Here is a 27,891-nt window from a genome sequence, read left to right on the forward strand (position 1 = left end):
ATGATAGTTCAGCCAAAAATCTGCTTCTTATTCACCTTACCACCAGCAATCTAGTTTAAGCAGGCACAATCAGGACAGATGCAATCAGTGCTGCGTCTTGAGTATTTAAAGGAATTCATTGCCATTCCTTTCCACAAAAACACACCTTCTTTCTATGTAAATAGCACAATAAACATCATACAATTTACGCCCAAGGAAAGCTGGCGGTAAACGTAATTTTATTTTACAAAAATATGTTTGTGTAAGTTTGCTATCAATCATAGCTGTAGGGATTCAACAAATAGTCAGAATCAGCTTTATTGCCAAGTATGGTTACACATACAAGGGATTTGTCTTGGTGACAGGAGCTTCCAGTGCACAACAATACAAAAACAATACAAATACAGCAGCAAGACATAGATAATAATAATAATAATAAAAATGAAAAATTATTATACACATACGTACATAAACACACATAAATACATACACACATACACATATGTGGTGGTGGCATGGCGTGTTGGAGTGGTGGTGGTGTAGTGGGCTAAAGCACATGACTAGTAATCAGAAGGTCGCTGGTTCGATCCCCCCTGTCCTTTTGTAGTCTTCTGATGTCTGATTTCATAGCTGAACCAAACTAGACAGTTATTGAAGTGCAGAGGACAGACTCAATGAATGCTGAGTAGAACTGAATCAGCAGCAGGTTGAACTTCCTCAACTGGTGTCACCCATTTCAGGTCCTCTGAGATGGTAGTGCCCAGAAACCTGAATGACTCCACTGCTGCCACAGTGCTGTTTAAAATGGTGAGGGGGTCAGTGTTGGGGTGTTCCTCCTAAAGTCCAAAGAGCACACATCCCTGGGGGGCACCAGTGCTGATTGTAAAGGTGCTGGAAGTGAGTTTCCCCTGTCTCACAAGTTGCTGCCTGTCCATCAGAAAGCTGGTAATCCACTGACAGATAGACATTCATTCACATTCATTCATGCATTTGGCAGACTCTTTTATCCAAAGCGACTTACATTGCACTTATTACAGGGACAATCCCCCCGGAGCAGCCTGGAGTTAAGTGCCTTGCTCAAGGACACAATGGTGGTGGCTGTGGGGATCGAACCAGCGACCTTCTGATTAACAGTTAAGTGCTTTAGCCCACTATGCCACCACCACTCTATGCCAACACTCACAGACATGGGAACAGTGAGTTGGTGTAATTTATTCTGGAGTATAGCTGGGATGATGGTGTTGAAAGCCGAACTGAAGTCCACAAATATGATCCTTGCCTATGTCCCTGGTCTGTGCAGATGTTGCAGGATATGACGCAATCCCATGTTTATTGCATCATCCACAGACCTGTTTGCTCGATAAGCAAATTGAAGGGGATCTAGAAAGGGTCCAGTGATGTTCTTCAGGTGGGCCAACACCAGTCTGAGGTCTGTAGTCATTAAGTCCTGTGATTTTTGGTTTCTTTAGGACAGGAATATTGATTGAGCATTTGAAGCAGCATGGAACTTCACTCCAGTGATCTATTGAATATCTTTTTGAAGATGGGGGCCAGCTGTTTAGCACAGGATCAAAGATACGCTGGTGAGACGCCATCTGGACCTGAAGCTTTCCTCGTCTTTTGTTTCCGAAAGCCCTGGCTCACATCATCTTCACAGATCTTAAGTGCAGGTTTAGTAACAGGAGTGTGGAGGAAGGGGGATACAGGAGGTGTTGGTGTTTGTGTGAAGTGAAGGTCAGAGTGGTTGTGGTGTGTTAGATTGGGCCTTTCAAATCTGCAGTAGAACACATTCAGGTCGTCAGCCAGTTGTTGGTCCACCACAGGGTTGGGGGTAGGAGTCCTGTAATTTGTGAGTTGTTTCATGCCACTGCACACTGATGTAGGGTTGTTAGCTGAACTAGTTTACCAGCTTCTTAGAGGATCTTCTTTTAGCCACTCTGATTTCCTTATTCAGTTTGTTCCTGGCCTTATTGTACAAGACTTTATCCTCACCCATGTAAGCATACTTTTTGGCCTGACAAAGCTGCCTGAGCTCTGCTGTAAACCACGGTTTGTCATTGTTGAACTTTTAAGTCCTAGTAGGAATGCACATATCCTCACAGAAACTGATGATGTAAGGTCTCCAGGTCCTCAAAAACACTCCAATCCATGCAATCAAAGCAGGCTTGTAGTTCCCGCTCTACTTCATTTGTCCCCTCTTTATAGTCCTTACTACTGGTTTGGTTGATTTTAATTTCTGCCTGTAGGTTGAAAGAAGATGAACCAGACAGTGATCAGAGAGCCCCAAAGCTGCTCTAGGGACAGAGTGATATGCATCCTTTATTGTTGTGTAGCAATGATCCAGTATGCTCCTGTCTGGTGGGGCATGTAATGTGCTGTTTGTATTTGAGCAGTTCACGTGTGAGATTTGCTTTGTTAAAATCCCCAAGAATAATAATGACTGAGTCTGGGTATTGTTGTTCTGTGTCTGTGATTTGATCAGTCAGCTGTGTTCACACACGCGTTTGGCTCAATATACACACTCACCAGAATAAACAAGGAAAACTACTACGGCGAGAGGAACGGCTTACAGTTAATAAAGAGCACTTCCAAATTTGGACAGCACATCCTCTTTAACGTTGTTACATCTGTACACAAACTTTCATTGATGAAAAAGCATGTTCCACCGCCTCTCGTTTTCCCCTTTAATTCCACAATGCGATCCGCTCGGAACAGCTTAAAGACCAGCAGATGTAACGTGCTGTCCGGAATGGCTTCACTCATCTAGATTTCTGAGAAGCACAAGGCACCAGAGTTTAAAAAGTCCTTGTTTGTATGGGGGAAGAGATTTAGTTGTCCATTTTGTTAGGAAGAGGGCGGAGATTCGCTAGATGAATGCTCTGCAGCGCTGTTCGAAAACCACAGCGATGGAGTTTGACCAGCACACTGGCTCGTCTCCCTCGCCTGCGTCTCATAGCACTTTTAAACGACACCTTTTTTAGCCTCCAACAAAAATGTCCAGCAAAGCATACGAATATTCAAAAAGTGTTTTTTTATTTGAATAAATAAATATATAAAAAAATTATAAATATTGTAAGTGATCCGAACTGTTGAGCATCTTCATCTGACATGTTGTTCATGAGTAGTGCTCAAATATTGCACACCGCTGTGAAGGCTAAAAATAGCCGCAAATGTGTGTAGACAGAGCAGCGCCATTCACTTACACGCCAGAGCTGCGCGTGCATTTTATATATTTACTTTTGATTCACAGAGCTATTGCACGTCTTCAAGTGGCTTTAAATAAAGTGCACGAGTCATGTGAACTACTATGTGAACTTTAATGGTACTTTTGTAATTTTTTGAGCTTGACAGTAAAGAACATGACTAACACACAGTATCGGATTTGGATCGGGCTCATCGGACCGATCCGTTTAAAAACATCAGTATCACAGCCAATACCGATCCAGGTATCGAATCGGTGCATCCCTAATAATTCTAATAAGTTCAACTAGCAGCATCACTATAGTAAACTCGCAGCAGTTTACTCGAGAACTTGAAGGCAAAGAGAAGAACAAAAATGTATGTACACTTGCACCAGTTAGACAAGGTTATCTCCAAAGAGACTGTAATGCTGTCTGGTATCCCACAGATAGGCAGAGTTCCAGTAGCCATCTCACATTTGTACCCGAATGGTAGACCTTTGTAAAGTAGCTAGTCTACTGGGAAAGTCACTGGGTACAGGCTGGGCTTGTACAATCATGATAGTGTCTCGCCTCTGAACTTTGTGTTTCAGAACCTTTGTTGATCCAAGTTTCCTGTGCTCACCCGACTTATTGAGACTTCCAAGCTTAGGGAGTCTTATGTGTACCGACCTACAGCTTGATTTGTCCATGATTTGTTTGTGCTTGTGTCTCCCACAGTTTTATTGGAACCATAATTCAGTGCTTGACTACTGTAGTAACAGTGATAATGGAAAAGTATTAGTATTGATGGCTTTGTCTTGCAAAATCCTCATTAGATCCCAACAGCGCCTGCCAAGGACAAATAAGTTGGCACTTAGCTGATGATCCTTCTAGCTCCTCCCAAATATTTTAAGGAAACTAAAAAAGTTTTTGGTTGGAAAACGGTGCATTCATATTGATTTTTCCCTGCTGGGAGGTTAATGAAACCGGTGCAGTCTGTTGAAAGGGTTCTTCATTAACACTGTTTTTTACGATTGCCCTTTTCAAGGCCACTATAATGCACATATAAAGCATGCTTGACTTTCTTCTCCCTGCTGCCTTTTTGTCGACTGCATTCCCAGGGCTAAATACATGGAGAAGAGATTATTGCAAATTGGAAGCTTAATTTTCTACAGATAACTAAATGTTTGTTCTACAGGCATCTGTACCATACACATTGATCAATTCAGTCACAAATGGACAGTGCTAAACACAGGTCTAATGAGGTATAAAATGGTTTCTGATCTGATCACTCAAACCACATTCAGATATAGTAGAAAACTACCGTAGATTACCACATCGCATTTGTAGTCTAAACCTTGTGTTCTGTTCAGTCCTGGAGTAAATCAAATGACTGCGGACTCACTTGTCAATCATCCATTGTTTTAAAACAAGTTTTTTAATCTTTGTCGGATATGTATGAATTTAAAAGTAAATAAATGTCCAGTTGAAAATTTTGGATAAGCACATATGCGTGCATAAGACTACACAGAACTTCTCTTTGCCTGTAAGTGACAGCATTGATGTTGTGAGTGATAAATGTGGTAATGAAATCAGAGACTCTCCTTTGAAATCCAAGTGGTAACAAGACACATTTAAGATGCTTGTTACTAAAAGGTGTAAACAACCATTGGTCTCACCTGACTCCTTTTGTTTAGTTCACCCAAGACTGATCTCAAAAGTAGGTATTATAATGGCCTAAAAGACACAATTGCCAAAGCACACCATTTCTAAAGATAAAGATAAAGCATCTGTTGAGAGCCCTTGTGATGGGGTTTCAGGCACTTTTTTGTTTAGTGAGGGAAACAGAGGGCTGGGCGATATGGCCAAAAATATTATCACGATACTATCATGACATCACACATTTTTTTGAATATCCAAGTTGGCAGAAGAAAAACAAATTCAATCCTAAGCAATCAAAATAGTTTCTACTAAACTGTATTGTGAGCACAGAGACAGCCAAAGCAGTGGGGTCTGAGGGATCTTTTACCAAAATATGACAATATTTTATAGTTTATAAATCAAGTGCAGTTGGATAAGAATGTTAAAAGTTAATCTGTTCATTTTGAAGCATAATGACAACAGTCTAGTATATCTTTGAATATTTTTACATTCAAATGATATATTTTTTTATATTTCTTTACATTCAAATACCCAAGTATGGGGGCATAGAAGTCCTTGTGACTGAGGAATGACACTGTAGGCTTTTTGTTTTTAAATTAAGTCTGAATGGACCATTTTTATATTTTCATTAAAGTGAGAAAAACTACCAACTAGTAATTTTATTGTCTTTCCCTGTCATCAATGCCAGAGATGATGACACCTGATAAATTTTCACAAAATTAGAACTGAGATCTATTTGTATATTATTAAAGGCTCGTAACATGCTGATTAATAAAGCTAAATTTAGAAGGATAAAACATTATGGTCTAAAGGCGATTTGGTACCACATTAACTTATGCGGCACCTCATGTCTACTCACATGAGGGGAAAAGAGGTAACGTGCGGAGCGGGACAGGTCATACATTAAGTGTGTTCAGTGCTAGAGAAAAATATTCAAGAATACATTGCAGTAAGATCCCAGCTGGTGTACACAGCACTGTTGTTTTGTAGCGCTACTCACTAGAGACGATGAGAGGGCGCAACTGTCATCATGATGTCTTGCAGTCCGGCTGGAGTCAATCGACCACAGTGACCGGTGTGTAGCCTAATCATTAGCAAGGCAGCTAACGTTAGCAACTTCATGCAGTTTGAGAAAGCCGAACTGCTTGCATTTTTAGTGACACGCACCTGAACGTCTAGATGTAGAACACTCAAAATGATAGAAAATTACTCAAAAGATTATCGTAGAGATCGTTTTATCGGAAATGTTCCCTCTAGGCCCTAGAGTCTAGGGTGAATCAGGGAGACACTGTTTGGGACACTTGAGGAAAATGGGGAATGAAGTGAGTAGGCAGGACGGATGATTGTAATTGGATTGGGAGTGATTGGTGACCTGCCAAAAGCTCACAGAAAGACAGATTCTGCAAAGGAATTCTCACCCTATTTCAGGCCCAAACTACAGCAATTCTGCAACTAGATGGATGCTCATAAAATGCTAATATATGAACTGAAATTATCAGACATAGCAACGGATTTTTGTATCAAGGCAGGATTGCTTTTAAATTAACAGTGAACTAAACCATGCGGCATGCTTGTATTAACAGTTGTATCTTTACAGCAAGTTTGTTGTTGCTTGGCTAATAACTTCAAGAAAGGATTTGTTGGCAAAAAATACTAATTCAATTTCATAGATAATGTTTTTAGAAAGGCACAGTGAAAATACTTACAGGCTTACAATTTTCAAAGACCTTGCAGGCTTGATGCTTATTTTATGCATAGCTTTTCTCAAAAGGTCAGTTACATTTTATGTTTCATATCTTATATTTAATATTTTATGTTATGCATGTAATAATTTTTTAATAACATATATATATATATATATATATATATATATATATATATATATATATACAGTATCTCACAAAATTGAGTACACCCCTCACATTTTTGTAAATATTTGATTATATCTTTTCATGTGACCCAATTTGGACATTTTCACTTAGGGGTGTACTCACTTTTGTTGCCAGCGGTTTAGACATTAATGGCTGTGTGTGGAGTTATTTTGAGGGGACAGCAAATTTACACTGTTATACAAGCTGTACACTCACTACTTTACATTGTAGCAAAGTGTCATTTCTTCAGTGTTGTCACATGAAAAGATACAATATTTACAAAAATGTGAGGGGTGTACTCACTTTTGTGAGATACTGTATGTATATATATATATATATATATATATATATATATATATATATATATATATATATATATATACAGTACTGTGTAAAAGTTTAGGGCACTTGCGAAAAATGTTGCATAGTGAGGATTTCTTTAAAAATAGTACCATAATTAGTTTTCATTTTTCAATTAACATCATCCAAAGTCTAGTAAACATTAGAAAACCTAAATCAATATTTGGTGTGACCAACTTTGCCTTCAAAACAGCACCAATGCTCCTAGGGACACCTGAACACAGTTTTTCTTGGTTGTTGTCAGATAGAATGTTCCAAGCTTCTTGGATAATTTGCCACAGTTCTTGTATATATTTAGGCTGTCTCAATTGCTTCTGTCTCTTCATGTAATCCCAGACTGACCTGATGTCCAGTGGGGGTCTCTGTGGGGCCATGCCATCTGTTGCAGGGCTCCCTGTTATTCTGTTGTATTCTATTTGCAGAAGGAATGCTTGGGAGTCTAAAATGTATATTACTTATTGACACTAAAGCTAAATATATAAATAACCATCTTAAGATAAAAGTTTTTATTAAACATCTTATGTGCCTAAAACTTTTGCACAGTACTGTATGTCTTAATGGAGCCGCACCTGTTTTACGGCATGAGCGATTGGTTTATGTGATCGACCAAATTACCGATCACCAATCGAGTCATAGGACGTGAATATCAGCCGATCGATTGGAGCATCCCTAATGGATGGATGGATGGATGATCTATCTCGATTCAGTAAGTTTCTTATTGATTTAGGTCAAGATTCATGTACTGAAGATAATTCGAATGCTAAAACTATAAAGGGGCACAAGTAAGTTTCCCATAATTTCTATTTCCTAAGTCTTGAGGTCACTCAAGCTATTGAGGAGCTTATATAGTTGAGCAAGCTTAAGCCATGTAAGACAAAGCTTTGCTATCAGGCATGTCTTTATTCCAGCATTATACTTGCCTGATATCTGCATTTGCTATCATTACTGTGTATTTTCTCTCTCAGAAGACTTTTATCTTTCTATCACTGGGCTGCAAAGTAGGATAAATATCTGCCGATAGGCTGGATGGTATAGGAAGGAAACTGAAATCCTTGACTGTATGTGAGATACACAGGCTTTGATGTTAAGCCTTGTGACAGCTCTGCAAATCTGTTGCACCTTCAAAGATAGGCGGCATTCACAGTCAACAGATGCAGCCTAGTACTGTAGAAATGTTTCAGGTTCAATAGAAAGTTAAGCTCTATCAACAACATATGTGGCATAAAGCCGAATACCACAGAAAATTTCAACTCGCCCCTTGTGGTTACAGCAAGACAATTACAATAGAAGCAAGTACACACAGTTTGCAAAAAGTTTGGCCACAAGACTTAAACATTATGTGTTAACGTTAAATTAGTGTGATAGAATTGCCTACGTTGTCAGGGTAAAATTGTATTTAGTCTTTCAACTTCAGTGTCATAATCTTCACATGATCCTTGTGTTGATGCAAGAAAGGGCTGTTATCATTAGGATACAACAGGGGAACAACCGAGGAACAAGTCGACATTATTATTTGTGGTAATCAACAGTAAGTCATAAATGCTGCCAATTAGAAATCGGAGGTTGCACTACAAATAATAATTATACGTTACTCTGATGAACTGTGTTGTATTGTGTTAGTTACTTTTGCATTATTCTTGCATTAAAAGATTTTCTTTTTCTCATGGTCACTTGTCTGAGAGGGCTCTCTCACTTACATTCATCTTTGCTTTTGCTTTTTCAGCAACATGCGTTTCCTGATGATAGCACTTGCCTACTCTGTGCCCACTGGGGTTGCTGCCGGCTGGGCCGGTGTGCTGGACATGATTCTAACACCTGCCAAAGTCAGCCAGGTAAGACCCTTTCCACTCTTCATGTGCTAAGCTTGTTTAGAGATTATGCCTTTAAAGAATAGTTCACAAAATTAAGATTAACACATTGAAAAAATTTAAATAACACAATTGTTTTTCTTCCGTGGAATACAATAGGAGAAATTTTGCAGAATGTTCTGTACAATAAAATCTTATAGTGACCTGGGGCTGTCAAGCTCCAAAAAAATGCGTATGTATACACCTTGTTTGTTAGGAATGTCAGGTCTTCTGAAGCCATACAGTAGCTGTGTGTATGGAACAGGCAGATATTTTAAGTTGCTGTTCACCAATACTCTTTCCCCCTTCCACAGTTCTAATATTTCATTTGGGCTTCTGCATGTTGAAACTTACTGTATCATGATTGGTCACATTAAATATGAGAATCAATGGGAAACCAAGTTCCCATGTGTCCAAAAATGTTGTGTCTGCATTTATCTCACACTTTCTGTCAGTTTAATTATGATCAAGATGCAATGTAATTTGCCTGGAAGAAAGTGATGTTGGCCATTATTAAACCCCCCCTTTGAACTTTAAAATAGGTTGGTAAAAACATCTAATTATGGCGTTGAAAATGCAAAGCTTTCGACGCGAAGGTAGCCCTCTCATCCATCCACTCTTCAAACAGAGCTCATCAGAATCTAATCAAACATACATGCTTAAGACGCCACTATTTGCATACTCACAAAAGTACTCCATGTTTGATAGGCCAACCACAGTGTAATGAGATGAGCTCTCTGCTTCAGACTCTGATTCTCCCCAGCCTCCTCACATTTGCATGTGAAATGTGAGAGTTATGGGCCAAAGCAATCATGCAGCATTCTAGACCCAACTGAATTATGGGCATCCAGAGACAAAGATGAAGTTTTCATGGCTTGTAGTTTTTTCGTTTTTTTCCTCAAGATAAACAAGGTAATCTTCTGACTAGTATTACAAAGAAAACCATACTGAAGAGCAAATGTCTTTTTCCTTTTTTTGCAATGTTGTGCTACTGTCATATCCATTGTCAGATTAATATAAATTCTCCATCTTCTCATTCAAATCTCAGTTCTTCAGCAATTTAAATTGATGGCCAAAAGCATTTATGTATTTTACTGTTGTCGAAAGGGTCTTTTGTCCATTGATTTAAATAGGCTGAAGTCAAAGACAAACTAACTGAAATGGTTTTAATTTTAATTTAGAATATGACTGCAATTACTTGGCTAGATTCCTTTGGAAGTTTACAAGCTACATCTGCACTACCCAGTTAATATTCATAGTTTCAAACACGATACCATAGTTTAGGTTTGTCATGCACACAGGATTGTGTGGAAAAACCTAGATTGAACTTAATGGAACAGAACACATGGCTCTCAAGACCTGTTTTTAAAAGTTTAACTATTTGTAAATGTGTGAGATACTAAAAAAACAGCTAAACACAAAGGGATGGACCAACATGTTCTTGTGTGTGTACAGTACATAGACCAACAGTTAAAAAAAGCACAGAACACAGCCTGTGGTAATGCTGTATATTCTCTATTCACTTGGATGGTAAACAGCTGCAATGCATTAGGGAGTTGTTATTTTAATGCTATTTTATTAGTTGATAAGTTCATGTCAGATGTCACTGGCACTGGTGAAGCTAAATAAGTTTCCAAGTTTACACACAGTAATTTTCATGCTTGCACTGTAGAACCCTGAGGTAGTAAACACGTAGAACTATACAACAATAATTAGCATCATTAAAACACAAGTCCCCGGCTACTTTAATCAGTCTCATCTAATTGCTTTGTTAATGGAGACTGGCCATTAAGCCTGCACACAGTGGCCGTGCACTGATTAGGAAGACACTTTTTGCCCTTGGATAGTCATCTCCAAACTGAAGATGCTGAACTGGGTTTCAGAAATATGAGACCGTTTTATCAGTGCTTCCACAAACTATTCTGAACAATGGCATGCTTTTTTGTGTAGAATTTATAAAAATTGATAATGAAAATGGTCGATCACGAATTTCACAAGAGGTTAGTTAGATATATACAGTAAGTGGAGAGAGCCCTTATCCAGCGTCACTTTATTGTAGTGAGAAGCGCATTGGGGGAAACAAAGGCATTTAAAACAGGCTGGAGGCCACAAAGTGAACTGCAGCAGAAACAGTGTATGAACTAAGCTGTCCAAAGCATTTGTATTAATTGTATGAAAGAAAGTTGATGTCATATAGTCTAATGGCAACCTGTCTACAGGTTGGCACATTGATAAAACTAACTGCAATTTATGTTGTAACATTTATATTTTAAATAATAATTTAAAATGTTTGAGCACAATGCATAGCATTCATTCATACATTTGTTTTTATAGACTTCAATTTGCACATTGCTTGGAGGAGAACATTAGAAGCGTAGATAAGAAAAGCATGTTTTGTCAATGAAATACTAGAAATAAAATCTTTCCTTTGGAAGAAATTGTAGATGAATCAATTATTAAATTAGTCATTAGTTGCATCTCTACTTCTATGAGAATAGAGGTATATACTGTAGAACTAATTTGCCCTAATTATACTGTATTTAGAACTCATTTCAATAAGGGATGCCATGGTTTTTGCCCCTGGGACTTCCAACGAGAGAGTATTTAAAGAAATAAATGTGTAAGTGTGTCAAACCTTCCCTTTTTATATTGACTTATTTTCTGTTTATAGATACATTATCAAAATACATGTGCTGCAAATTTAGCCTTTTCCAGTTGTCATAAGTGAATGATTCCCCTCATATTAAGTGTTTGGATTTGCTTCCTGGCATCAAAATGAACCTTGTAACATTTGTAATAGCTCGACTAATTAGTGAGAAGCCCTAATTAGCCAGGAATGATCTACTTTTGTGTGTGTTTAGAGATAAAAGAAAGAAACCTAAGAAGATTATCTGCCTTTGAGACCTCTGTCTTTGAGGTAACTGGATAATATATAATGTGTTACTTTAGTAAAGAATGCATGTGGTACCATGAGTGCCCACATCATCATTTGCAAATAACTTGTTTTATAAAACCCTCACTCTACCAAAGCTTGAAAGAGCAATCAATATTTATTGCAATGTTACTGCAACATTTTGGCCATGAGACAATGTCTTATGAAGGCTTGCATGACCTAAACATTGCAATAAATATTGATTGTTCTTGCAAGCTATGGTAGTTTGCAGCATTTTTCTTTTCATTGTAGTTAGATGTCTTAGAAACATACCAGCAACCATTTAGTTATGTAAGGATTAATCATCCAATGAGCTTCATTTTCAGATGACATTAATAACAGCCCTTCATAAGCTGTTACGTTGTTAAAATCAGTTTAACAAGCAGTCTGCAGCATATGGATCTAAATAGTGCTCAAAGGCTGTTTTTGGAATGAATTCTAGCCTACTGCATAATGCACAGCATAGGCTAATGTATACTGCCTACTGTTTAAAAAAATAGTTTGTGAAACAGTTCTCGATGCAACGATAATTTTTTTTAAAGAATAGTGTGCTACATTGTGTTTATTAAATCAGTCAAATTTTAAGACATAGCTGATCATTTGATCATGTTTACTGAATGCAAGTTTGAAAGGTTTAAAATTGTATAATATATTGTGCATCAAAAGCAAAAATGAATTAATATTTAAAATTTATTTTTTTCAGTTTGTTTATGAGAATATAATGTAGTGTAGTTTCAGACCACAACAGCTGTGATTGGTTCACTTTAACCAGAGACCGCCCCCCAGGATGATAACAAGGATATCTGAGATAGCATCGCATTTAGTCCAAGTTTATTTGAATGTCTATACATTATACTACATTGTATTTGGACTCGGCACCATAAAAGCAGTTGTCTCACTCAGGACCATCTGCTGTTTTTTTTTTTTTTTTTCTGTTTGTGAATTTAGAAGCGAAACGGAGCAACAGTTATCTGTTTGCAGCTTAAACTCAAGAAGCTTTTTTCTCTGGGCCTTTCCTTGATATTAATTTGATATGTTAGTGAAATAATGTTTTTTATTCTACTCACGAACTTTCTGATCAGAACAATGATTTTACCGTGTGTGTACAATAAATAATAATCTCGCATAAGTTATGGAAATTAAAAATCACCTTGTAAAAGTTGGTTATATTGCATATATGCATTTTAAAGTCTTAAAAACAATACTCATTTAGTGTTATTCAGAAGAGTACTTATTAATTAATTTGACGGTTTATTTTTCAGCATGGAACGTCAAAAGCATGCCAAAATAATGATGTATTATTATTGGGCTTCCAATCGATTAACATTTTTAATCGAATTAATTACATGGTGTCCCGAATAATTAATCGCGATTAATTGCATATACAAATATTTGCTGAGAAAGCCCCTCATATAACAATAATTCAATATATAATGATGAAATAATGATACATAGTTATCTTTAAATATATATAAAAAAAATAATAATATATATATATATATATATATATATATATATATATATATATATATATATATATATATATATATATACAGTCAGGTCCATAAATATTGGGACATCGACACAATTCTAATCTTTTTGGCTCTATACACCACCACAATGGATCTGAAATGAAACAAACAAGATGTGCTTTAACTGCAGACTTTCAGCTTTTATTTGAGGGTATTTACATTCAAATCAGGTGAATGGTGTAGGAATTACAACAGTTTGTATATGTGCCTCCCACTTTTTAAGGGACCAAAAGTAATGGGACAATTGGCTGCTCAGCTGTTCCATGGCCAGGTGTGTGTTATTCCCTTATTATCCCATTTACAAGGAGCAGATAAAAGGTCCAGAGTTCATTTCAAGTGTGCTATTTGCATTTGGAATCTGTTGCTGTCAACTCTCAATATGAGATCCAAAGAGCTGTCACTATCAGTGAAGCAAGCCATCATTAGGCTGAAATCAAAACAAACCCATCAGAGAGATAGCAAAAACATTAGGTGTGGCCAAATCAACTGTTTGGAACATTCTTAAAACGAAAGAACGCACTGGTGAGCTCAGCAACACCAAAAGACCCGGAAGACCACGGAAAACAACTGTGGTGGATGACCGAAGAATTCTTTCCCTGGTGAAGAAAACACCCTTCACAACAGTTGGCCAGATCAAGAACACTCTCCAGGAGGTAGGTGTATGTGTGTCAAAGTCAACAATCAAGAGAAGACTTCACCAGAGTGAATACAGATGGTTCACCACAAGATGTAAACCATTGGTGAGCCTCAAAAACAGGAAGGCCAGATTAGAGTTTGCCAAACAACATCTAAAAAAGCCTTCACAGTTCTGGAACAACATCCTATGGACAGATGAGACAAAGATCAACTTGTAACAGAGTGATGGGAAGAGAAGAGTATGGAGAAGGAAAGGAACTGCTCATGATCCAAAGCATACCACCTCATCAGTGAAGCATGGTGGTGGTAGTGTCATGGCGTGGGCATGTATGGCTGCTAATGGAACTGGTTCTCTTGTATTTATTGATGATGTGACTGCTGACAAAAGCAGCAGGGTGAATTCTGAAGGGTTTCGGGCAATATTATCTGCTCATATTCAGCCAAATGTTTCAGAACTCATTGGACGGCGCTTCACAGTACAGATGGACAATGACCCAAAGCATACTGTGAAAGCAACCAAATAGTTTTTTAAGGGAAAGAAGTGGAATGTTATTCAATGGCCAAGTCAATCACCTGACCTGAATCCGATTGAGCATGCATTTCACTTGCTGAAGACAAAACTGAAGGGAAAATGCCCCAAGAACAAGCAGGAACTGAAGACAGTTGCAGTAGAGGCCTGGCAGAGCATCACCAGGGATGAAACCCAGCGTCTGGTGATGTCTATGCGTTCCAGACTTCAGGCTGTAATTGACTGCAAAGGATTTGCAACCAAGTATTAAAAAGTGAAAGTTTGATTTATGATTGTTAATCTGTCCCATTACTTTTGGTAAAAAGTGGGAGGCACATATACAAACTGTTGTAATTCCTACACCGTTCATGTAAATACCCTCAAATTAAAGCTGAAAGTCTGCAGTTAAAGCACATCTTGTTCGTTTCATTTCAAATCCATTGTGGTGGTGTATAGAGCCAAAAAGATTACAATTGTGTCGATGTCCCAATATTTATGGACCTGACTGTAAATACAAATATATTCAGATAATTAAAATGCATTACATTCTTGTGGCAGAAGAGTTCATCATTAATAAGACAATACAAAAAGTGGCTTTAGAATACAATGTATTGTTTACTACCATATTATTGATCATAAGACAATCATTGGCATACAGTTCACAGCAATCCATTTCACAAGTGAATTTGTCAATCAGTTGGAGATTTATTATGAGAGCTTGTTTAAGGACCGTCAATTTACACCTGCATCAGACATGCTTGTGTAGCGTCTCGGGTGCGTTGCATCATAAACATAAAATTTTTAGGTCACTGTGTCAAGTTAAATATAGTTTAATACTTAGAACACATCTTGAGATTTCTTAGTTCGGATTTGCGCTCCATCAAGTGTTTTGAACGCAAGAACGTAACGCATGTTTGTTTTGTTCTGCTGCTCAAGGGCGTTTTTCTTCACTGTATAAACTGCGCATTTTAACACAGCTGAAGTTTCTTTTACTGCCCTCTGGAGTAGAGGTGGTACTACAAGCTTGCATTTCTCAGGAACCTTCCATATCAGTTTATTTTATTTTAATTATTATTATTTTTTTTTTATGTGTAATAAATAATATTTCAACATGTTCACACACCTTGAACTTTTGTTGGTGCTACAATAATTGAATAAATACTTTTGAAATTACATTGCTTGCATTGCTTTTGTTTTATTATGGAACATATAGTTGGCATTTTGCCTGTGTACTCAGAACACCACAGGCAGAACTATAAATGTGAGCCAACGTGATGGCCACTACACTGAGTCTATGCCGTAGGTTTGATGCAGGAGCATAAATCAGCCTTTAAATCTTTTTTAAGTCTAAATTAGTCCTCCCAGAGGAGCTTGCTTTTTGATCGTCCTGTAAGTCAGATGTTCTCACCAGTCCCATGTTTTACCTCCACCATGCCTGATACAGGACCATCTGTATGATGTCTGCCATTGTGCCCTGACCCTCTTCATTGACATGCTTGTGAACAGCATAATGTCTGCAGTTTATTTTTCTTTCTGATTGACACAGTTGCTCAGACTGCAGACACCTGTGTCTCACTTATCAACTGCCTGACCCATAAGTGTCTAGCATCACAAACAGTTAATAATCCCTACTAATAGCACCTTTCTCTGCCCTTTCACAGTTGGACGCTGGCTGGATTGGGTTCTGGTCCATTGTAGGAGGCTGTGTGTTTGGTGTGGCTATGGCAAGGTAATGTCCTTACCATAAAGTAATGCATTGTGATTTTAAGACAGCATGTCATATTAAAAATAGGACAGCTTTTAAAAATGCATGTCTTTATTTATGTTTCATTCTGTTGTGCTGCATCCAGCTGTTTTTGTTGTGAATGCCCCTGAAGAAACACACATGATTGGACATGATTGGTGGACACATGATTCTAAACCACCATAATTATACAGGGCTTCATTAAAACTAACTAGTCATTCAGACCACCCACCGATTGGTTGATTTTGACCCCACACTTTTGCATGTCCACAGTGTGAAGGAAAAATATTGTAGGCATTTATGTAAAATTACTATTTTAAGACCCGGTCACTTTAGCAGTAGACTGAATGAAAATTTAAGCAATAGTCCTACAGTGGCTTGTTCTCATCTACCAACAATCACTTAGCAAATGAATTAAGGCAAACGTCACATAAGATAATTCATATTCATGACACAAGCCTTGCCTGGCACAGTTTGTGCACTGAGATGCTGACAGAAAGTAAACTTCCTGAAGAAAGGAGACATGTACAACATGCATTTTTATATTCATAGTTGTCGCAACAATGTTTTAGGCCTAATTATTAAAATGTTATGGCTAAAATGCTAGAGTGTTGACATTCTATCTCTTTTGAGTATATCAGTGGCAAATAGGAATTTAAAATAAAGTGTCACAAGTTTACAGAAAGGCTAACGTGATTTATAATGTCCTCCACCACACACACTTTTCGGATCATTCCTACAACTCTGCTTGGAAGACATTATTTTGCCTGTGTTATTGTTTGGCAAAGGCCACATTTATTCATGGCTGTTTGGATCCTCTGAGACCTCCAAGCTAATTTATTCTCTTCCTGCTAATTTATTAAAATGTATTAAGACTTAGTGATTAACATTGGGAGACAATTCTAATGAAATGGTCATTTTGCAGATGGATTTAGATATTGGCATAGAGACAGAGAGAGCAAACTGTTGTCTTGTAAAAGGAAAGATATTTGTCTGTCTCTGATGACTAAATGTTTGTAGGAGGGCCCAATCAGCAAACCCTGCCAGGTTTTGCATTTTGAAAACATTTTAATTAGACAGACTCTGCATTTAATCAGTTGCTGCATTTCTTTTGGGGTTGGGACAAGTAGCAATGTTAGAGCTGTGACAAAGTGGGTTAAAACATCAGTGTAGGTAGGTGAAGGATTATGTGTATACTTAATTGTAAGTTAGATGGTTTAACATTGTAACTGTGCCTCTGTTACAAATCTATTGCATTGCTCCAAGCTGTGCAGATACAATGGATTTGATGCAACACTACCACCTGCAATACATTCTTCTCCCAACTTTGGACCAGCTAACATTTCATTATGTATTACAAGAAATCTAATACATTGACGAGCCATCCAAGAACTGCTCGCCACCACAAGAAGATCTAACAAAAATCTGCAAACTGCTCTAGTTGTGGGTTATTCAAAGTGAGCCACAAGCCGAATGGGGATTGATAATGCCGATTAAAGAAAGTGAACACCCTGCCGATTGGCTGTGCTCTTTTACGAATTTGCTTTTGTCATTTTGACTGTTAGTTTGGGAGAAACTACAGAAAGATTCAACAGATGCCCCACCTGTCTCCACGGCCGCCTGCTCCTTTGCGACACAATTAGTGGTCGTTTGGTGAGCGATCTCTCGTTAACGGGCCACTGTGATTTACGTGGGCTCCAGCGCCCTCCCTGTGCCTCGAATCATAAGGCAAATGTGTTAGCATGAGTTATTATATGCCATCTTTTGCTGCCGCATAGCATGGCCCATTGGGTCAAGTCCATGCTTTAGAAATATTGAAGCATTAAAATTAAGCTGGAGGGGCAATGGCCACACAGTCTAATTGATGCGATTCCAGAGGCGGATATGATAGCCGGCACCCTCGTCAAAGACTCGTTCACCATTATGGTGGAGTTAGCCCAGACGGATGAATCATGCAAGGCTGTCTCCACAGCTCAATTAGCCTAATGGTTTGCACGGTGAGGTATGCTGAGCAGTTGGACCGATGCTGGGATGCCTGACAAAGCATTGTGCAGATTTTAATTGTCAGATTGGGAGGTAGGGGTGACTTTGTTTTGATATTAAAAAGAAAGTGTTGAAAGTGTTCTGTTATCCTGCAACACAGTTGTCCATCACATACCACATGAATGTGAGATTAACAACAAGTGAAAGTTAAGGCTTAAAAGAGATTAGAGAACTGTTGTCTTCAGTGAAGCTGGGACTTATTGGTTTTTAATGTTAGTTTTTCTGATAAATTCAGCATCAAGGCAAATTTTGTCCATAAATGCAGATATTTTTTTATAGCCTTATAAAAATATCCTAACATTAAAGAACACCTGCCTAATGTGCTGTCGATCCTCCGCGTGCCACCAAAACAGCACTGACCCACCAAGGCATGGACCCTACAAGACCCCTGAGAGAGTCCTGTGATATCTGGCACCGAGACATTAGCAGCAGATCCTTGAAATGCTGGCTGATGCGAGGTGGAGCTGCCATCGATTGGACTTGTTGGTCCAGTACATCACACAGATGCTCAATCGGATTGAGATCTGGGGAATTTGGAGGCCAGGGCAACACCATGGAACTATTCATCATGTTCCTCAAACCATTCCCAATGTGTGCAGTGTGGCAGGGTACATTATCTTTCTGAAAAGCCCACAGCCATCAGGAAATACCATTGCCTCGAAGGGCAATGTCTGCAGCGATGTTTAGGTAGGTTGCATGTGTCAAATTGAAGTCCACATGAATGGCCGGAACCAGTGTTTCCCACTAGAACATTGCCCAGAGACATGTGGCTTTGTTAGGAGATGATCAACGTTATTCACTTCATCTGTGAGTGGTTATGTTTTGGCTCATCCGTGTCAACAATAAGAAGCTTCATTTGATCAAAAGCCAACAACTTTGGTCGATAAAGGATGTGGCAGGGTGAGCAAGAGATGGACACAGTGGGTGCTGCATCAGGTCTTAGAGAGGCATTTTTTCGAAATCATAGTAAACAAAAAGGGGAATAAATTGTCCATGGAGAAATAGTGTTCTTTGTGAATAGGGCTATGTGAATGTTAGGTGGTGATGAAAAAGAAAGGTCCAAGTATAATGAGTGGGTTCCGGTGGCCGCAACATGTTCTCCTCCTTGATCTGGTCCCAAGGGTTGGCGGCATCCTCAGAGCGGCTGGGCTTCCCTGGGGCTGCGGCATGCGGGGGGCAATGCGGCCCATGCTTCAATCCCCGCCATCCTATCTTATTATCATCGTACCTTCCCTGCTCTGTTCCTGGACTCGCGCCAATGCCAGTGTGATGCTCACAAAGAGATAGAAGCCAGCTTCCCAAGGAGAGGAGCACTCAATGTTTTTATGACAGCACTGATGAGGCCATATATACATCAGCCTCTCCTCTGCCCTCAGAGGCGTGGCGACAATTACGAGAGGGAGGGGAGGGTTGATCCTCCACAAGGTATAGTTCCACCAAATATACAAATTCGGTCATTTACGGACCCTCATGTCATTCCAAAACCATCTGATTTCTTTCTTTTGTGGAACACAAAAGCAAAATGTCCAAGCTGCTGTTTTCCGTACAATTTATCCAGTCATTTTTTCAACCTCAAAAGACTACCTTGTCAGAGCTGACGACACATGAAAGCTGTTGGTTCACAGGTTTGAATCCAGTCTTCATCATGTATCCTTTTCCTCTCAACTTGTCCTTAAAGGCATTAAAAGCCCATAAATAAAACATTTAAAAGACTTTTGCAACCTCATTGTCTTAGTCAGACACTTTGTGGATCAACTAACTATTATTTGTTGTTTCTATGACAGTTTTATTATGAAAGGTGATGAAGAACATGCCTTGGAGAAACTCCTGTGCCTCAATCATGATAAAGGTCTTGATATGTATGATGAGAGGAAACAATGTGAAGAACTTTGTCAGCATTGATGAAGTTAGCTGCAGATCAAATATACCAGACTGTGTTAAGATTTGTTTTGAGTTCGCTCCAGTAGGGATTGAGAGATATTCTGTGTGTGTCTGGATTCTGACGTGCTTGCCGAAAAAAAATAAAACCTCTCTGAAATTTTACTTGTGCCTGTGTGTAGTTTACTTCCTGTTTTTTTGTCTTCTGTTGTCACCTTTGTGCTATGGCTTGAGATTAAGAATCTCTCTTTGTCTTCTCTTTATTTATTTATTTATTCATTCATTTATTTTTGCCCTCAGGTTTGCTGACTCTATTCGAGGGATGCTGAAGCTGATTTTAGTGCTAATGTTTGCCGGAGCATCCCTGGCAGCCACCTGGTTCACTCTCACCTGCCTGACCAGGCTCACTCACCTGCCCTCCACTAAAGGTACACTTTGGAAAAAAGGACACTGGGTCTCATTCACTAATAATTGTGTACCAGGTCCATAATTATGTAAACAGAAAAGATTATAATGTTTAATTTCTGCTCAGAAGATTTGTTCTTCCCTTCATTCTGATGTTGATGAATCTGGGTTATTCCTAATGATGGAACTCTGCTAGATGTAGACAAAATATTGGTTCAAATAATGCTATTTTGATTTGATAATTAAGAGCTCTAAATTAAAGCGAGGACATGCGAGGTAAAATGTGACTGTATGGACATGTGCCTTATCAGAATATACTTTCTGTATCTAACTTCACATCTTCTGAATAATAATAAACCTATATATAAATATACAGTATATACAAAAAAACTTAATCTGGTAAATATATGTGCTATAAAAAGCTTAATTTGATTAATACTTGATATGGAGTATTGTAACGTGCCTAGACTCTGTCATTTCAAAATAAGAGTCCCTGGTATTCCGGGCTTGTTTATAGTAAAGTTCTGTGTTATGCACCAAATCTTATTTATTTTTGGTTTTTGGGGATTTTGTTTGAACAAGAAACTGCATCTGAGATTTTATTTATTTTTGACTCTTGTTGACTCTCATGCAAATTTACACCGCCTTCACAAAAGTTGAATCTTTAATCTGTGTGTTGTTTTAGTTTTATTCAAAATGTTATTCTACATTTAAAATAATTTATGAGCAAACATATTACTGAATCAAGTTCTCTATGTGAAAATGTTCATACACTGGTTTTATGCACAAATTTGTGAGTGTGCACAGTTAGTGAATAAGACCCAGTATGTTCTGCCCTGTGCACGTCCACAAAACTGTCTCCCTGCAGGGAGTCTGGTAACCATGAACAGCATCATAGGCAAAATGCAATTGTATCAGTGAGAGGGAGCCAAAGGAACTCATTAAGTCCAGATCAGTGAAGGAAAAAAGGGAGTGTAGCTCTAGAGATGCCGGCCTGAAACAAACATGCCCCATAGATCAGCCAGCTCAAATATTTCCATCAATTATCATTTTATGGTTGGCACCTGACTTTTTTGTATCTGCTGCCGTCCAGAAATCCTGGCAGACAGAACTCACAGACTCAGGGGCTGGCTCTCCATCTGCCGTGATTTTTATACTACACACATGCCTCTTTGCCATCTTGTTCATATCGCTTCCTAATGAACACGAGGCTGTGTTGTGGCAACATCCATTCATCAGAACTTGTTCTTGCTGGGTGTGAGTCTCACTAGAATTGTTATGCACAGAATAATTGACAAAGAACCTTCACCTCCTGTTGTGGCCGGGTTACCAACTTGTGTGTGCATTGCATTTTCAACAGTTTGGTGCCGTTGTCAGTTATTCCACTAAACCTATACCATGGCTACCACATGCTTCTGTATTTATCTCAAGGCATTGTGTGTCTTGTTTTTAACTACTTTTTTCATCACAGATCCTCCTATCCTATCACTCCTATCCTAGCTTAATTTGGATTGACAACTTTAAAGAATTGCATAGTTCACCCAAATATGTAAATTCTCTCAGAAGAAAGAAAGTCTATGACTGTCTTTCTTCTGCAGAACACAAAGCATTTCTGAAGAATATCTTTGCTTTGCAGGTCCATACAATGCCACTGAATGGTTACCAAAACTTTGAAGCTACAGGAAGCACATAAAGGTAGCATAAAAGTAATCCACAAGACACCAGTGATTTAATCAATGTCTTCTGAAGCGATCCAATCGATTTTTGGGTGAGAACAGACAAAATATAACTGCGTACATCTTGCCATTGCAGTCTTTAGGCATGAGCATGATTTCAAGCTCGATTACACTTAGTGCTTGACCCATACACAGTGTGCTAGATGGCACTAGTAAGTTTTGAAAATCATTACAAATGCCAAGGAGACTTTAATGATGTAAATATTTATAGTGAAAAAGTAATATTTTGGTCTGTCCTCACACAAAACTGATTGGATCACTTCAGAAAACATGGATTACACAACTGGAGTCTCATGGATTACCTGCAGTTTAGGGGTGGGTCTAGCAGTTTATTCAAACAGTGGAAGATGGAAACCACTTTGAAAACATTTATTAATTAGCAACTGTAATGCCATCAATAAAGAAATTAACACATTTGGAACAAGTGCCAACCAATCAGAATCAAGAATACAGAATACACTCCTTGAGTGAAGAATGTAGTATTCTAGAAATGTATTTGAGATACTCTCTGTTTCTTTCCGCTCCTTTAGCCACTCTCTTCACCTCCTGTATCCTGCTGGGTATCTTCATCAACAGTAGCGTGCCCATCTTCTTGGAACTGTGTATTGAGACGGTTTACCCTGTGCCCGAGGGCATCACCTGTGGAGTGGTCACCTTCCTCAGCAACCTCTTCAGTGGAATTTTACTGTTTTGCCTCACCATGTACTCCACTGGTACCTTAATATTTTACTTCTTTAAAGGAAAGATTTACTGCAAAAATTAGCACATAAAAAAAAAACAATAGCTCTTTCCCAAAAACTTGCAAGTTGCCTTTCTGCTTATTGCCTACATAAGATGCTACGTTCTAAGGAGCCATTCAGACCGAATTCTTGCGCTAAATATGGTTGGACACAGCGCAATGCAAATAACAGAACACAGATGTTTTGAGATGCGCTTTTAAAAGTTGAAATTTTGCACCTGGCACAGTGTCTTAAAAATGTGGCCCTCCTGCAAAAAAGATGCTGAAAAACAGAAAGTTGCAGTGCAGTGGTCTTTTCAGTTTTGAATGAAATACAATTTAGAATTACAATTTAGTAAATATAAAATTTCTCTCCCCTGTCCAGCATCTTGTATTTTATTCTGGTGTTAATAAACTTGCAAATAAAGGGTGTGATGCTGCCTTAGAATTTGGCCAAATCATTGTTATGCCCATGTTGTGCTTCATTCACTCCCATTCAAATGCCTCTGAGTCTGAACGCAGGAGGCGGGAAACTTAAGCTCATGGGAAGAAATATTGCATTTTGCTGTCCCAGACTGCCTAGTGACTTCTCTCATCACTCTGTGTAATTTTAAGCATATGTGTTCCAGTCATTTTTCCAAATAAACTGGAAGAGATTGAACACATCACAGAGATAGAGACTCTGACACTCAATCAGGCACAGCACACTTTGTTATCATTATTTTTGTTTTCTTGAATGGTCATTAACCTTTATTGTAAGGCCATTCACACAAAGAATAATGAAACAGTATGTACAGGAGATTTGCTGTCCTCCTGTCTCGTCTTTTGTAAATAGAAGCTTCTAGCTGAATATTCATAAGTCGCTTTCTGATCGGTTCCTTGAGCTTGGTTGGTGGATTGACAGGTAGTCCATGATAGCTTTATTCTAGCTTGGATGGTGGACACCTGTTTGTCAGGTAAACACCAGGGCTTTAGATGTTTTGTCCTGTAATAAAGCAACCTGTCATGAAGCAGCATGTCGCATGCCTTGCCTACACAATGGAAGCCTCCCACTAGTGATTCGAAACAACTCAATTTCATCTTCTCGCCCATTACACCCTAGCATAGTGGTGGGAAGTTTGGCACATCTAAGCACCAATCACATTTTCACAAGTATATAATAATATTGCATTTATGCCATACATTATGAATGATACAGCTGTCAACCTGATACTGTCCAAACTTACCACTGTCAAATCAAGATGCCAAATGTGATAGTCATCTCCAAATTCTGTTACTGGCCTTACCGGCCAGCTGACAGATCGCTGTTTTTATGAGCAAGTTAGTTTCTGGATGCCATCCAGCTGTCAATAAAGGCTGTGAAAACTCCATCTTCCTGCTGATTCCCTGGAGAAGATTAAACTGAGATGAGTGAGCTTAGCTGGGCTCATCCTTTCAAATCTGATAGGGTTATTGGTCCCAAATGAAGCCGTGAGATTCGTTCTGCTTTTGTGTGGCTGTCAGAGCGCCACTGGCCCGCCGACACCATGCCATTGCTGAAAATAACAAAAAAATAAATAAATAGGTCTCTATATATAGATGGTGATTGTGTTGGCTTTGCTATTGAGTTTGGAACACTTTTGTTTCTGCTTGGGGCAACTAGTGTGTAGGCACTGAGGACATGATGGATTTCTTTTTGTTTCATCAGAAGCATCCTGCAACATCTCACTGTCTCTTTTGGCAAAAAGCTTTTTCTGACATAATAAGCTCTCTGCTAGCCAAACTGGTCAAAATGGAAGAAAAAAAAATGGGAGAATTGTTTTTTCCATTTAAAGTTTTTCGGCTAAAGAAATAAATTGTACTTTTGACAAATATGTTTCAAAAGATGTACTCAGATGCAGGGGTGTAGGAATGATCTGAAAATTGGATGGGGCACATAATAAACCTTATTAGCCTGGCTTGCAAATACTAATTAGGTTATGCCAGAAAAGAGCAAGCTGTGTCGCAATTGCCAAATACATATGTCTAATGCAGATTTACAAAATAAAATAACACAGATTAATATACACATGAAGTCATAAACAACTATTAAAGCAGTATAGACTGATCATATCCTGTGCAAATGGCCCCTCATTATAATTAATGTTTGCTCGCTTGATCTGTCCTCTGCCAATGCAACTAGTTGCTAAAGCCTTCTGCTTGGTCTTAAAGTCATCATTTTAAATGGCCAGCTATAATTATCTTATTTCAGTAAGCCACCTATAATCAGACTCTTGTGGTCATGGAATAAATTAATCATAGGCGTCAATTACATGTGTGGGATTTGTAACAGAAAAAAAAAATTGCTTTTGGATGATAATGCCTCCACATCAATAAGTGTTAGTTTAAAGACCACTGTCATATCAGCTGTTTGGGAAAACAGAAAGGTTTTGTTCACACTGTGGTTTGTCTTTTAAATCACATATTTAGGACTGACTGTTCCCACTGTCATTTTGCAAGTGATTATATCACGTTGTGGCATTAATGACCAAATAAAATTATTTAATCCGACAATTCTCACTGAAATGTTTTAACAAAAATATCATTGTAATCATATTTCAAACCACATATGGAAGTGGTTTTGATCTTGTTTTTTTTTTTTTTTTTTTATCAGATTTGTGATTTTTGCTACTCAGACTACAAACATCTAAATGGATTTTAGCTGAATACACCCAAATCTGATTTTTGCTGCCGGTTAAACCAAAGTCTAAGAGCCAGCGTAACTAACAAAAAATTACAAAGTGCACCTTTAAGTATTTGATCTGTGGTATCAAACTGCTCATCCTGCTAGTCATGAAAAACACAAACAGCATATTTTATCATATGCTCTGCTGTCTCTATTAGAAGTCTCACAAGTTAAAATTCTCTCTTACATCCCTCCTCGCATCCTTCCCCCCTTGTCCGTGCTTTTGAGTTCTGGCGTTTACTCAGTTGATATAACCCTGTTCCTTTCCATCTTGTTATTAATATACACTCACCTAAAGGATTATTAGGAACACCATACTAATACTGTGTTTGACCCCCTTTCGCCTTCAGAACTGCCTTAATTCTACGTGGCATTGATTCAACAAGGTGCTGAAAGCATTCTTTAGAAATGTTGGCCCATATTGATAGGATAGCATCTTGCAGTTGATGGAGATTTGTGGAATGCACATCCAGGGCACGAAGCTCCCGTTCCACCACATCCCAAATATGCTCTATTGGGTTGAGATCTGGTGACTGTGGGGGCCATTTTAGTACAGTGAACTCATTGTCATGTTCAAGAAACCAATTTGAAATGATTCGAGCTTTGTGACATGGTGCATTATCCTGCTGGAAGTAGCCATCAGAGGATGGGTACATGGTGGCCATAAAGGGATGGACATGGTCAGAAACAATGCTCAGGTAGGCTGTGGCATTTAAACGATGCCCAATTGGCACTAAGCGGCCTAAAGTGTGCCAAGAAAACATCCCCCACACCATTACACCACCACCACCAGCCTGCACAGTGGTAACAAGGCATGATGGATCCATGTTCTCATTCTGTTTACGCCAAATTCTGACTCTACCATCTGAATGTCTCAACAGAAATCGAGACTCATCAGACCAGGCAACATTTTTCCAGTCTTCAACTGTCCAATTTTGGTGAGCTCTTGCAAATTGTAGCCTCTTTTTCCTATTTGTAGTGGAGATGAGTGGTACCCAGTGGGGTCTTCTGCTGTTGTAGCCCATCCGCCTCAAGGTTGTGCGTGTTGTGGCTTCACAAATGCTTTGCTGCATACCTCGGTTGTAACGAGTGGTTATTTCAGGCAAAGTTGCTCTTCTATCAGCTTGAATCAGTCGGCCCAGTCTCCTCTGACCTCTAGCATCAACAAGGCATTTTTGCCCACAGGACTGCCACATACTGGATGTTTTTCCCTTTTCACACCATTCTTTGTAAACCCTAGAAATGGTTGTGCGTGAAAATCCCAGTAACTGAGCAGATTGTGAAATACTCAGACCGGCCCGTCTGGCACCAACAACCATGCCACGCTCAAAATGGCTTAAATCACCTTTCTTTCCCATTCTGACATTCAGTTTGGAGTTCAGGAGATTGTCTTGACCAGGACCACACCCCTAAATGCATTGACGCAACTGCCATGTGATTGGTTGATTAGATAATTGCATTAATGAGAAATTGAACAGGTGTTCCTAATAATCCTTTTGGTGAGTGTAGATCAGATTTACAGTGTAGAGCAGAATGCATTGAAAATTAAATTTTCCTTTTACATGGAGCCTTCTAAAAACATGTTCTTTTTATTCTAGGTGTTAATTTTTTCATGTCTGTAAATGATGTGCTTTAGAGCATCACACCTGCCCCCTACCAATGATACATCCACAAAAGTCTTGTACTTTCTTTGTATTCAATTTCAAATGAAGTGAAAGGGATGCACTTCATTTGAGTTGGAGTGTCCTTCCCAAATGGGTATTTAAATTGGCATGGTTGGTTCATTCATCCTCACTCTCAAAGGTGTGAATTGTCTGTAAAGATAGGTTTGAACATTCAGGTTTTTTGATTTTGTGTAAAACCAATGTCCGCTGCTGTCTGACATTGGCTCTTTATGTCAAAAACAAATGAAGGGTCTTGTAACCTTTGTAGAGATACAGAGTATGTAATTCTTGATAGAGGGGTGTGCCAACTGAAGGTTTAACACTTTTGCAGCATTTGGTTTTGCAAATGTTCAGTTGCCTGTGAAGGTAAACCTCCTGTAGAATTGTTTTTGTTGGGCTTTAGTTTTCACTCTGGGCTTAACCCTTGGTTATCGCCTTGGCTTAAGTCTAATTTAAACCCTGGGTTAAGCAACGTTTCTCACTTATCATTTTGGAAGTGGGTTAGCATCAT

General features: G+C 38.7%; 1 protein-coding gene across 1 annotated transcript in view; it reads left to right on the top strand.

Moving 5' to 3' along the window:
• Positions 1 to 27,891, top strand: part of LOC127658543 (solute carrier family 49 member 4-like) — a 60,383-nt gene that overhangs the window by 27,140 nt on the left and 5,352 nt on the right. Inside the window, exons 5-8 of the mRNA XM_052147890.1 lie at positions 8,757 to 8,865; positions 16,150 to 16,217; positions 20,454 to 20,581; positions 22,825 to 23,007. Of these exons, the coding sequence (XP_052003850.1) occupies positions 8,757 to 8,865; positions 16,150 to 16,217; positions 20,454 to 20,581; positions 22,825 to 23,007 (488 nt within the window). The remainder of the gene's footprint in view (positions 1 to 8,756; positions 8,866 to 16,149; positions 16,218 to 20,453; positions 20,582 to 22,824; positions 23,008 to 27,891) is intronic.

Source organism: Xyrauchen texanus, chromosome 18, assembly GCF_025860055.1.
Source record: "Xyrauchen texanus isolate HMW12.3.18 chromosome 18, RBS_HiC_50CHRs, whole genome shotgun sequence".
In the NCBI taxonomy this organism is placed as follows: Eukaryota; Metazoa; Chordata; class Actinopteri; order Cypriniformes; family Catostomidae; genus Xyrauchen; species Xyrauchen texanus.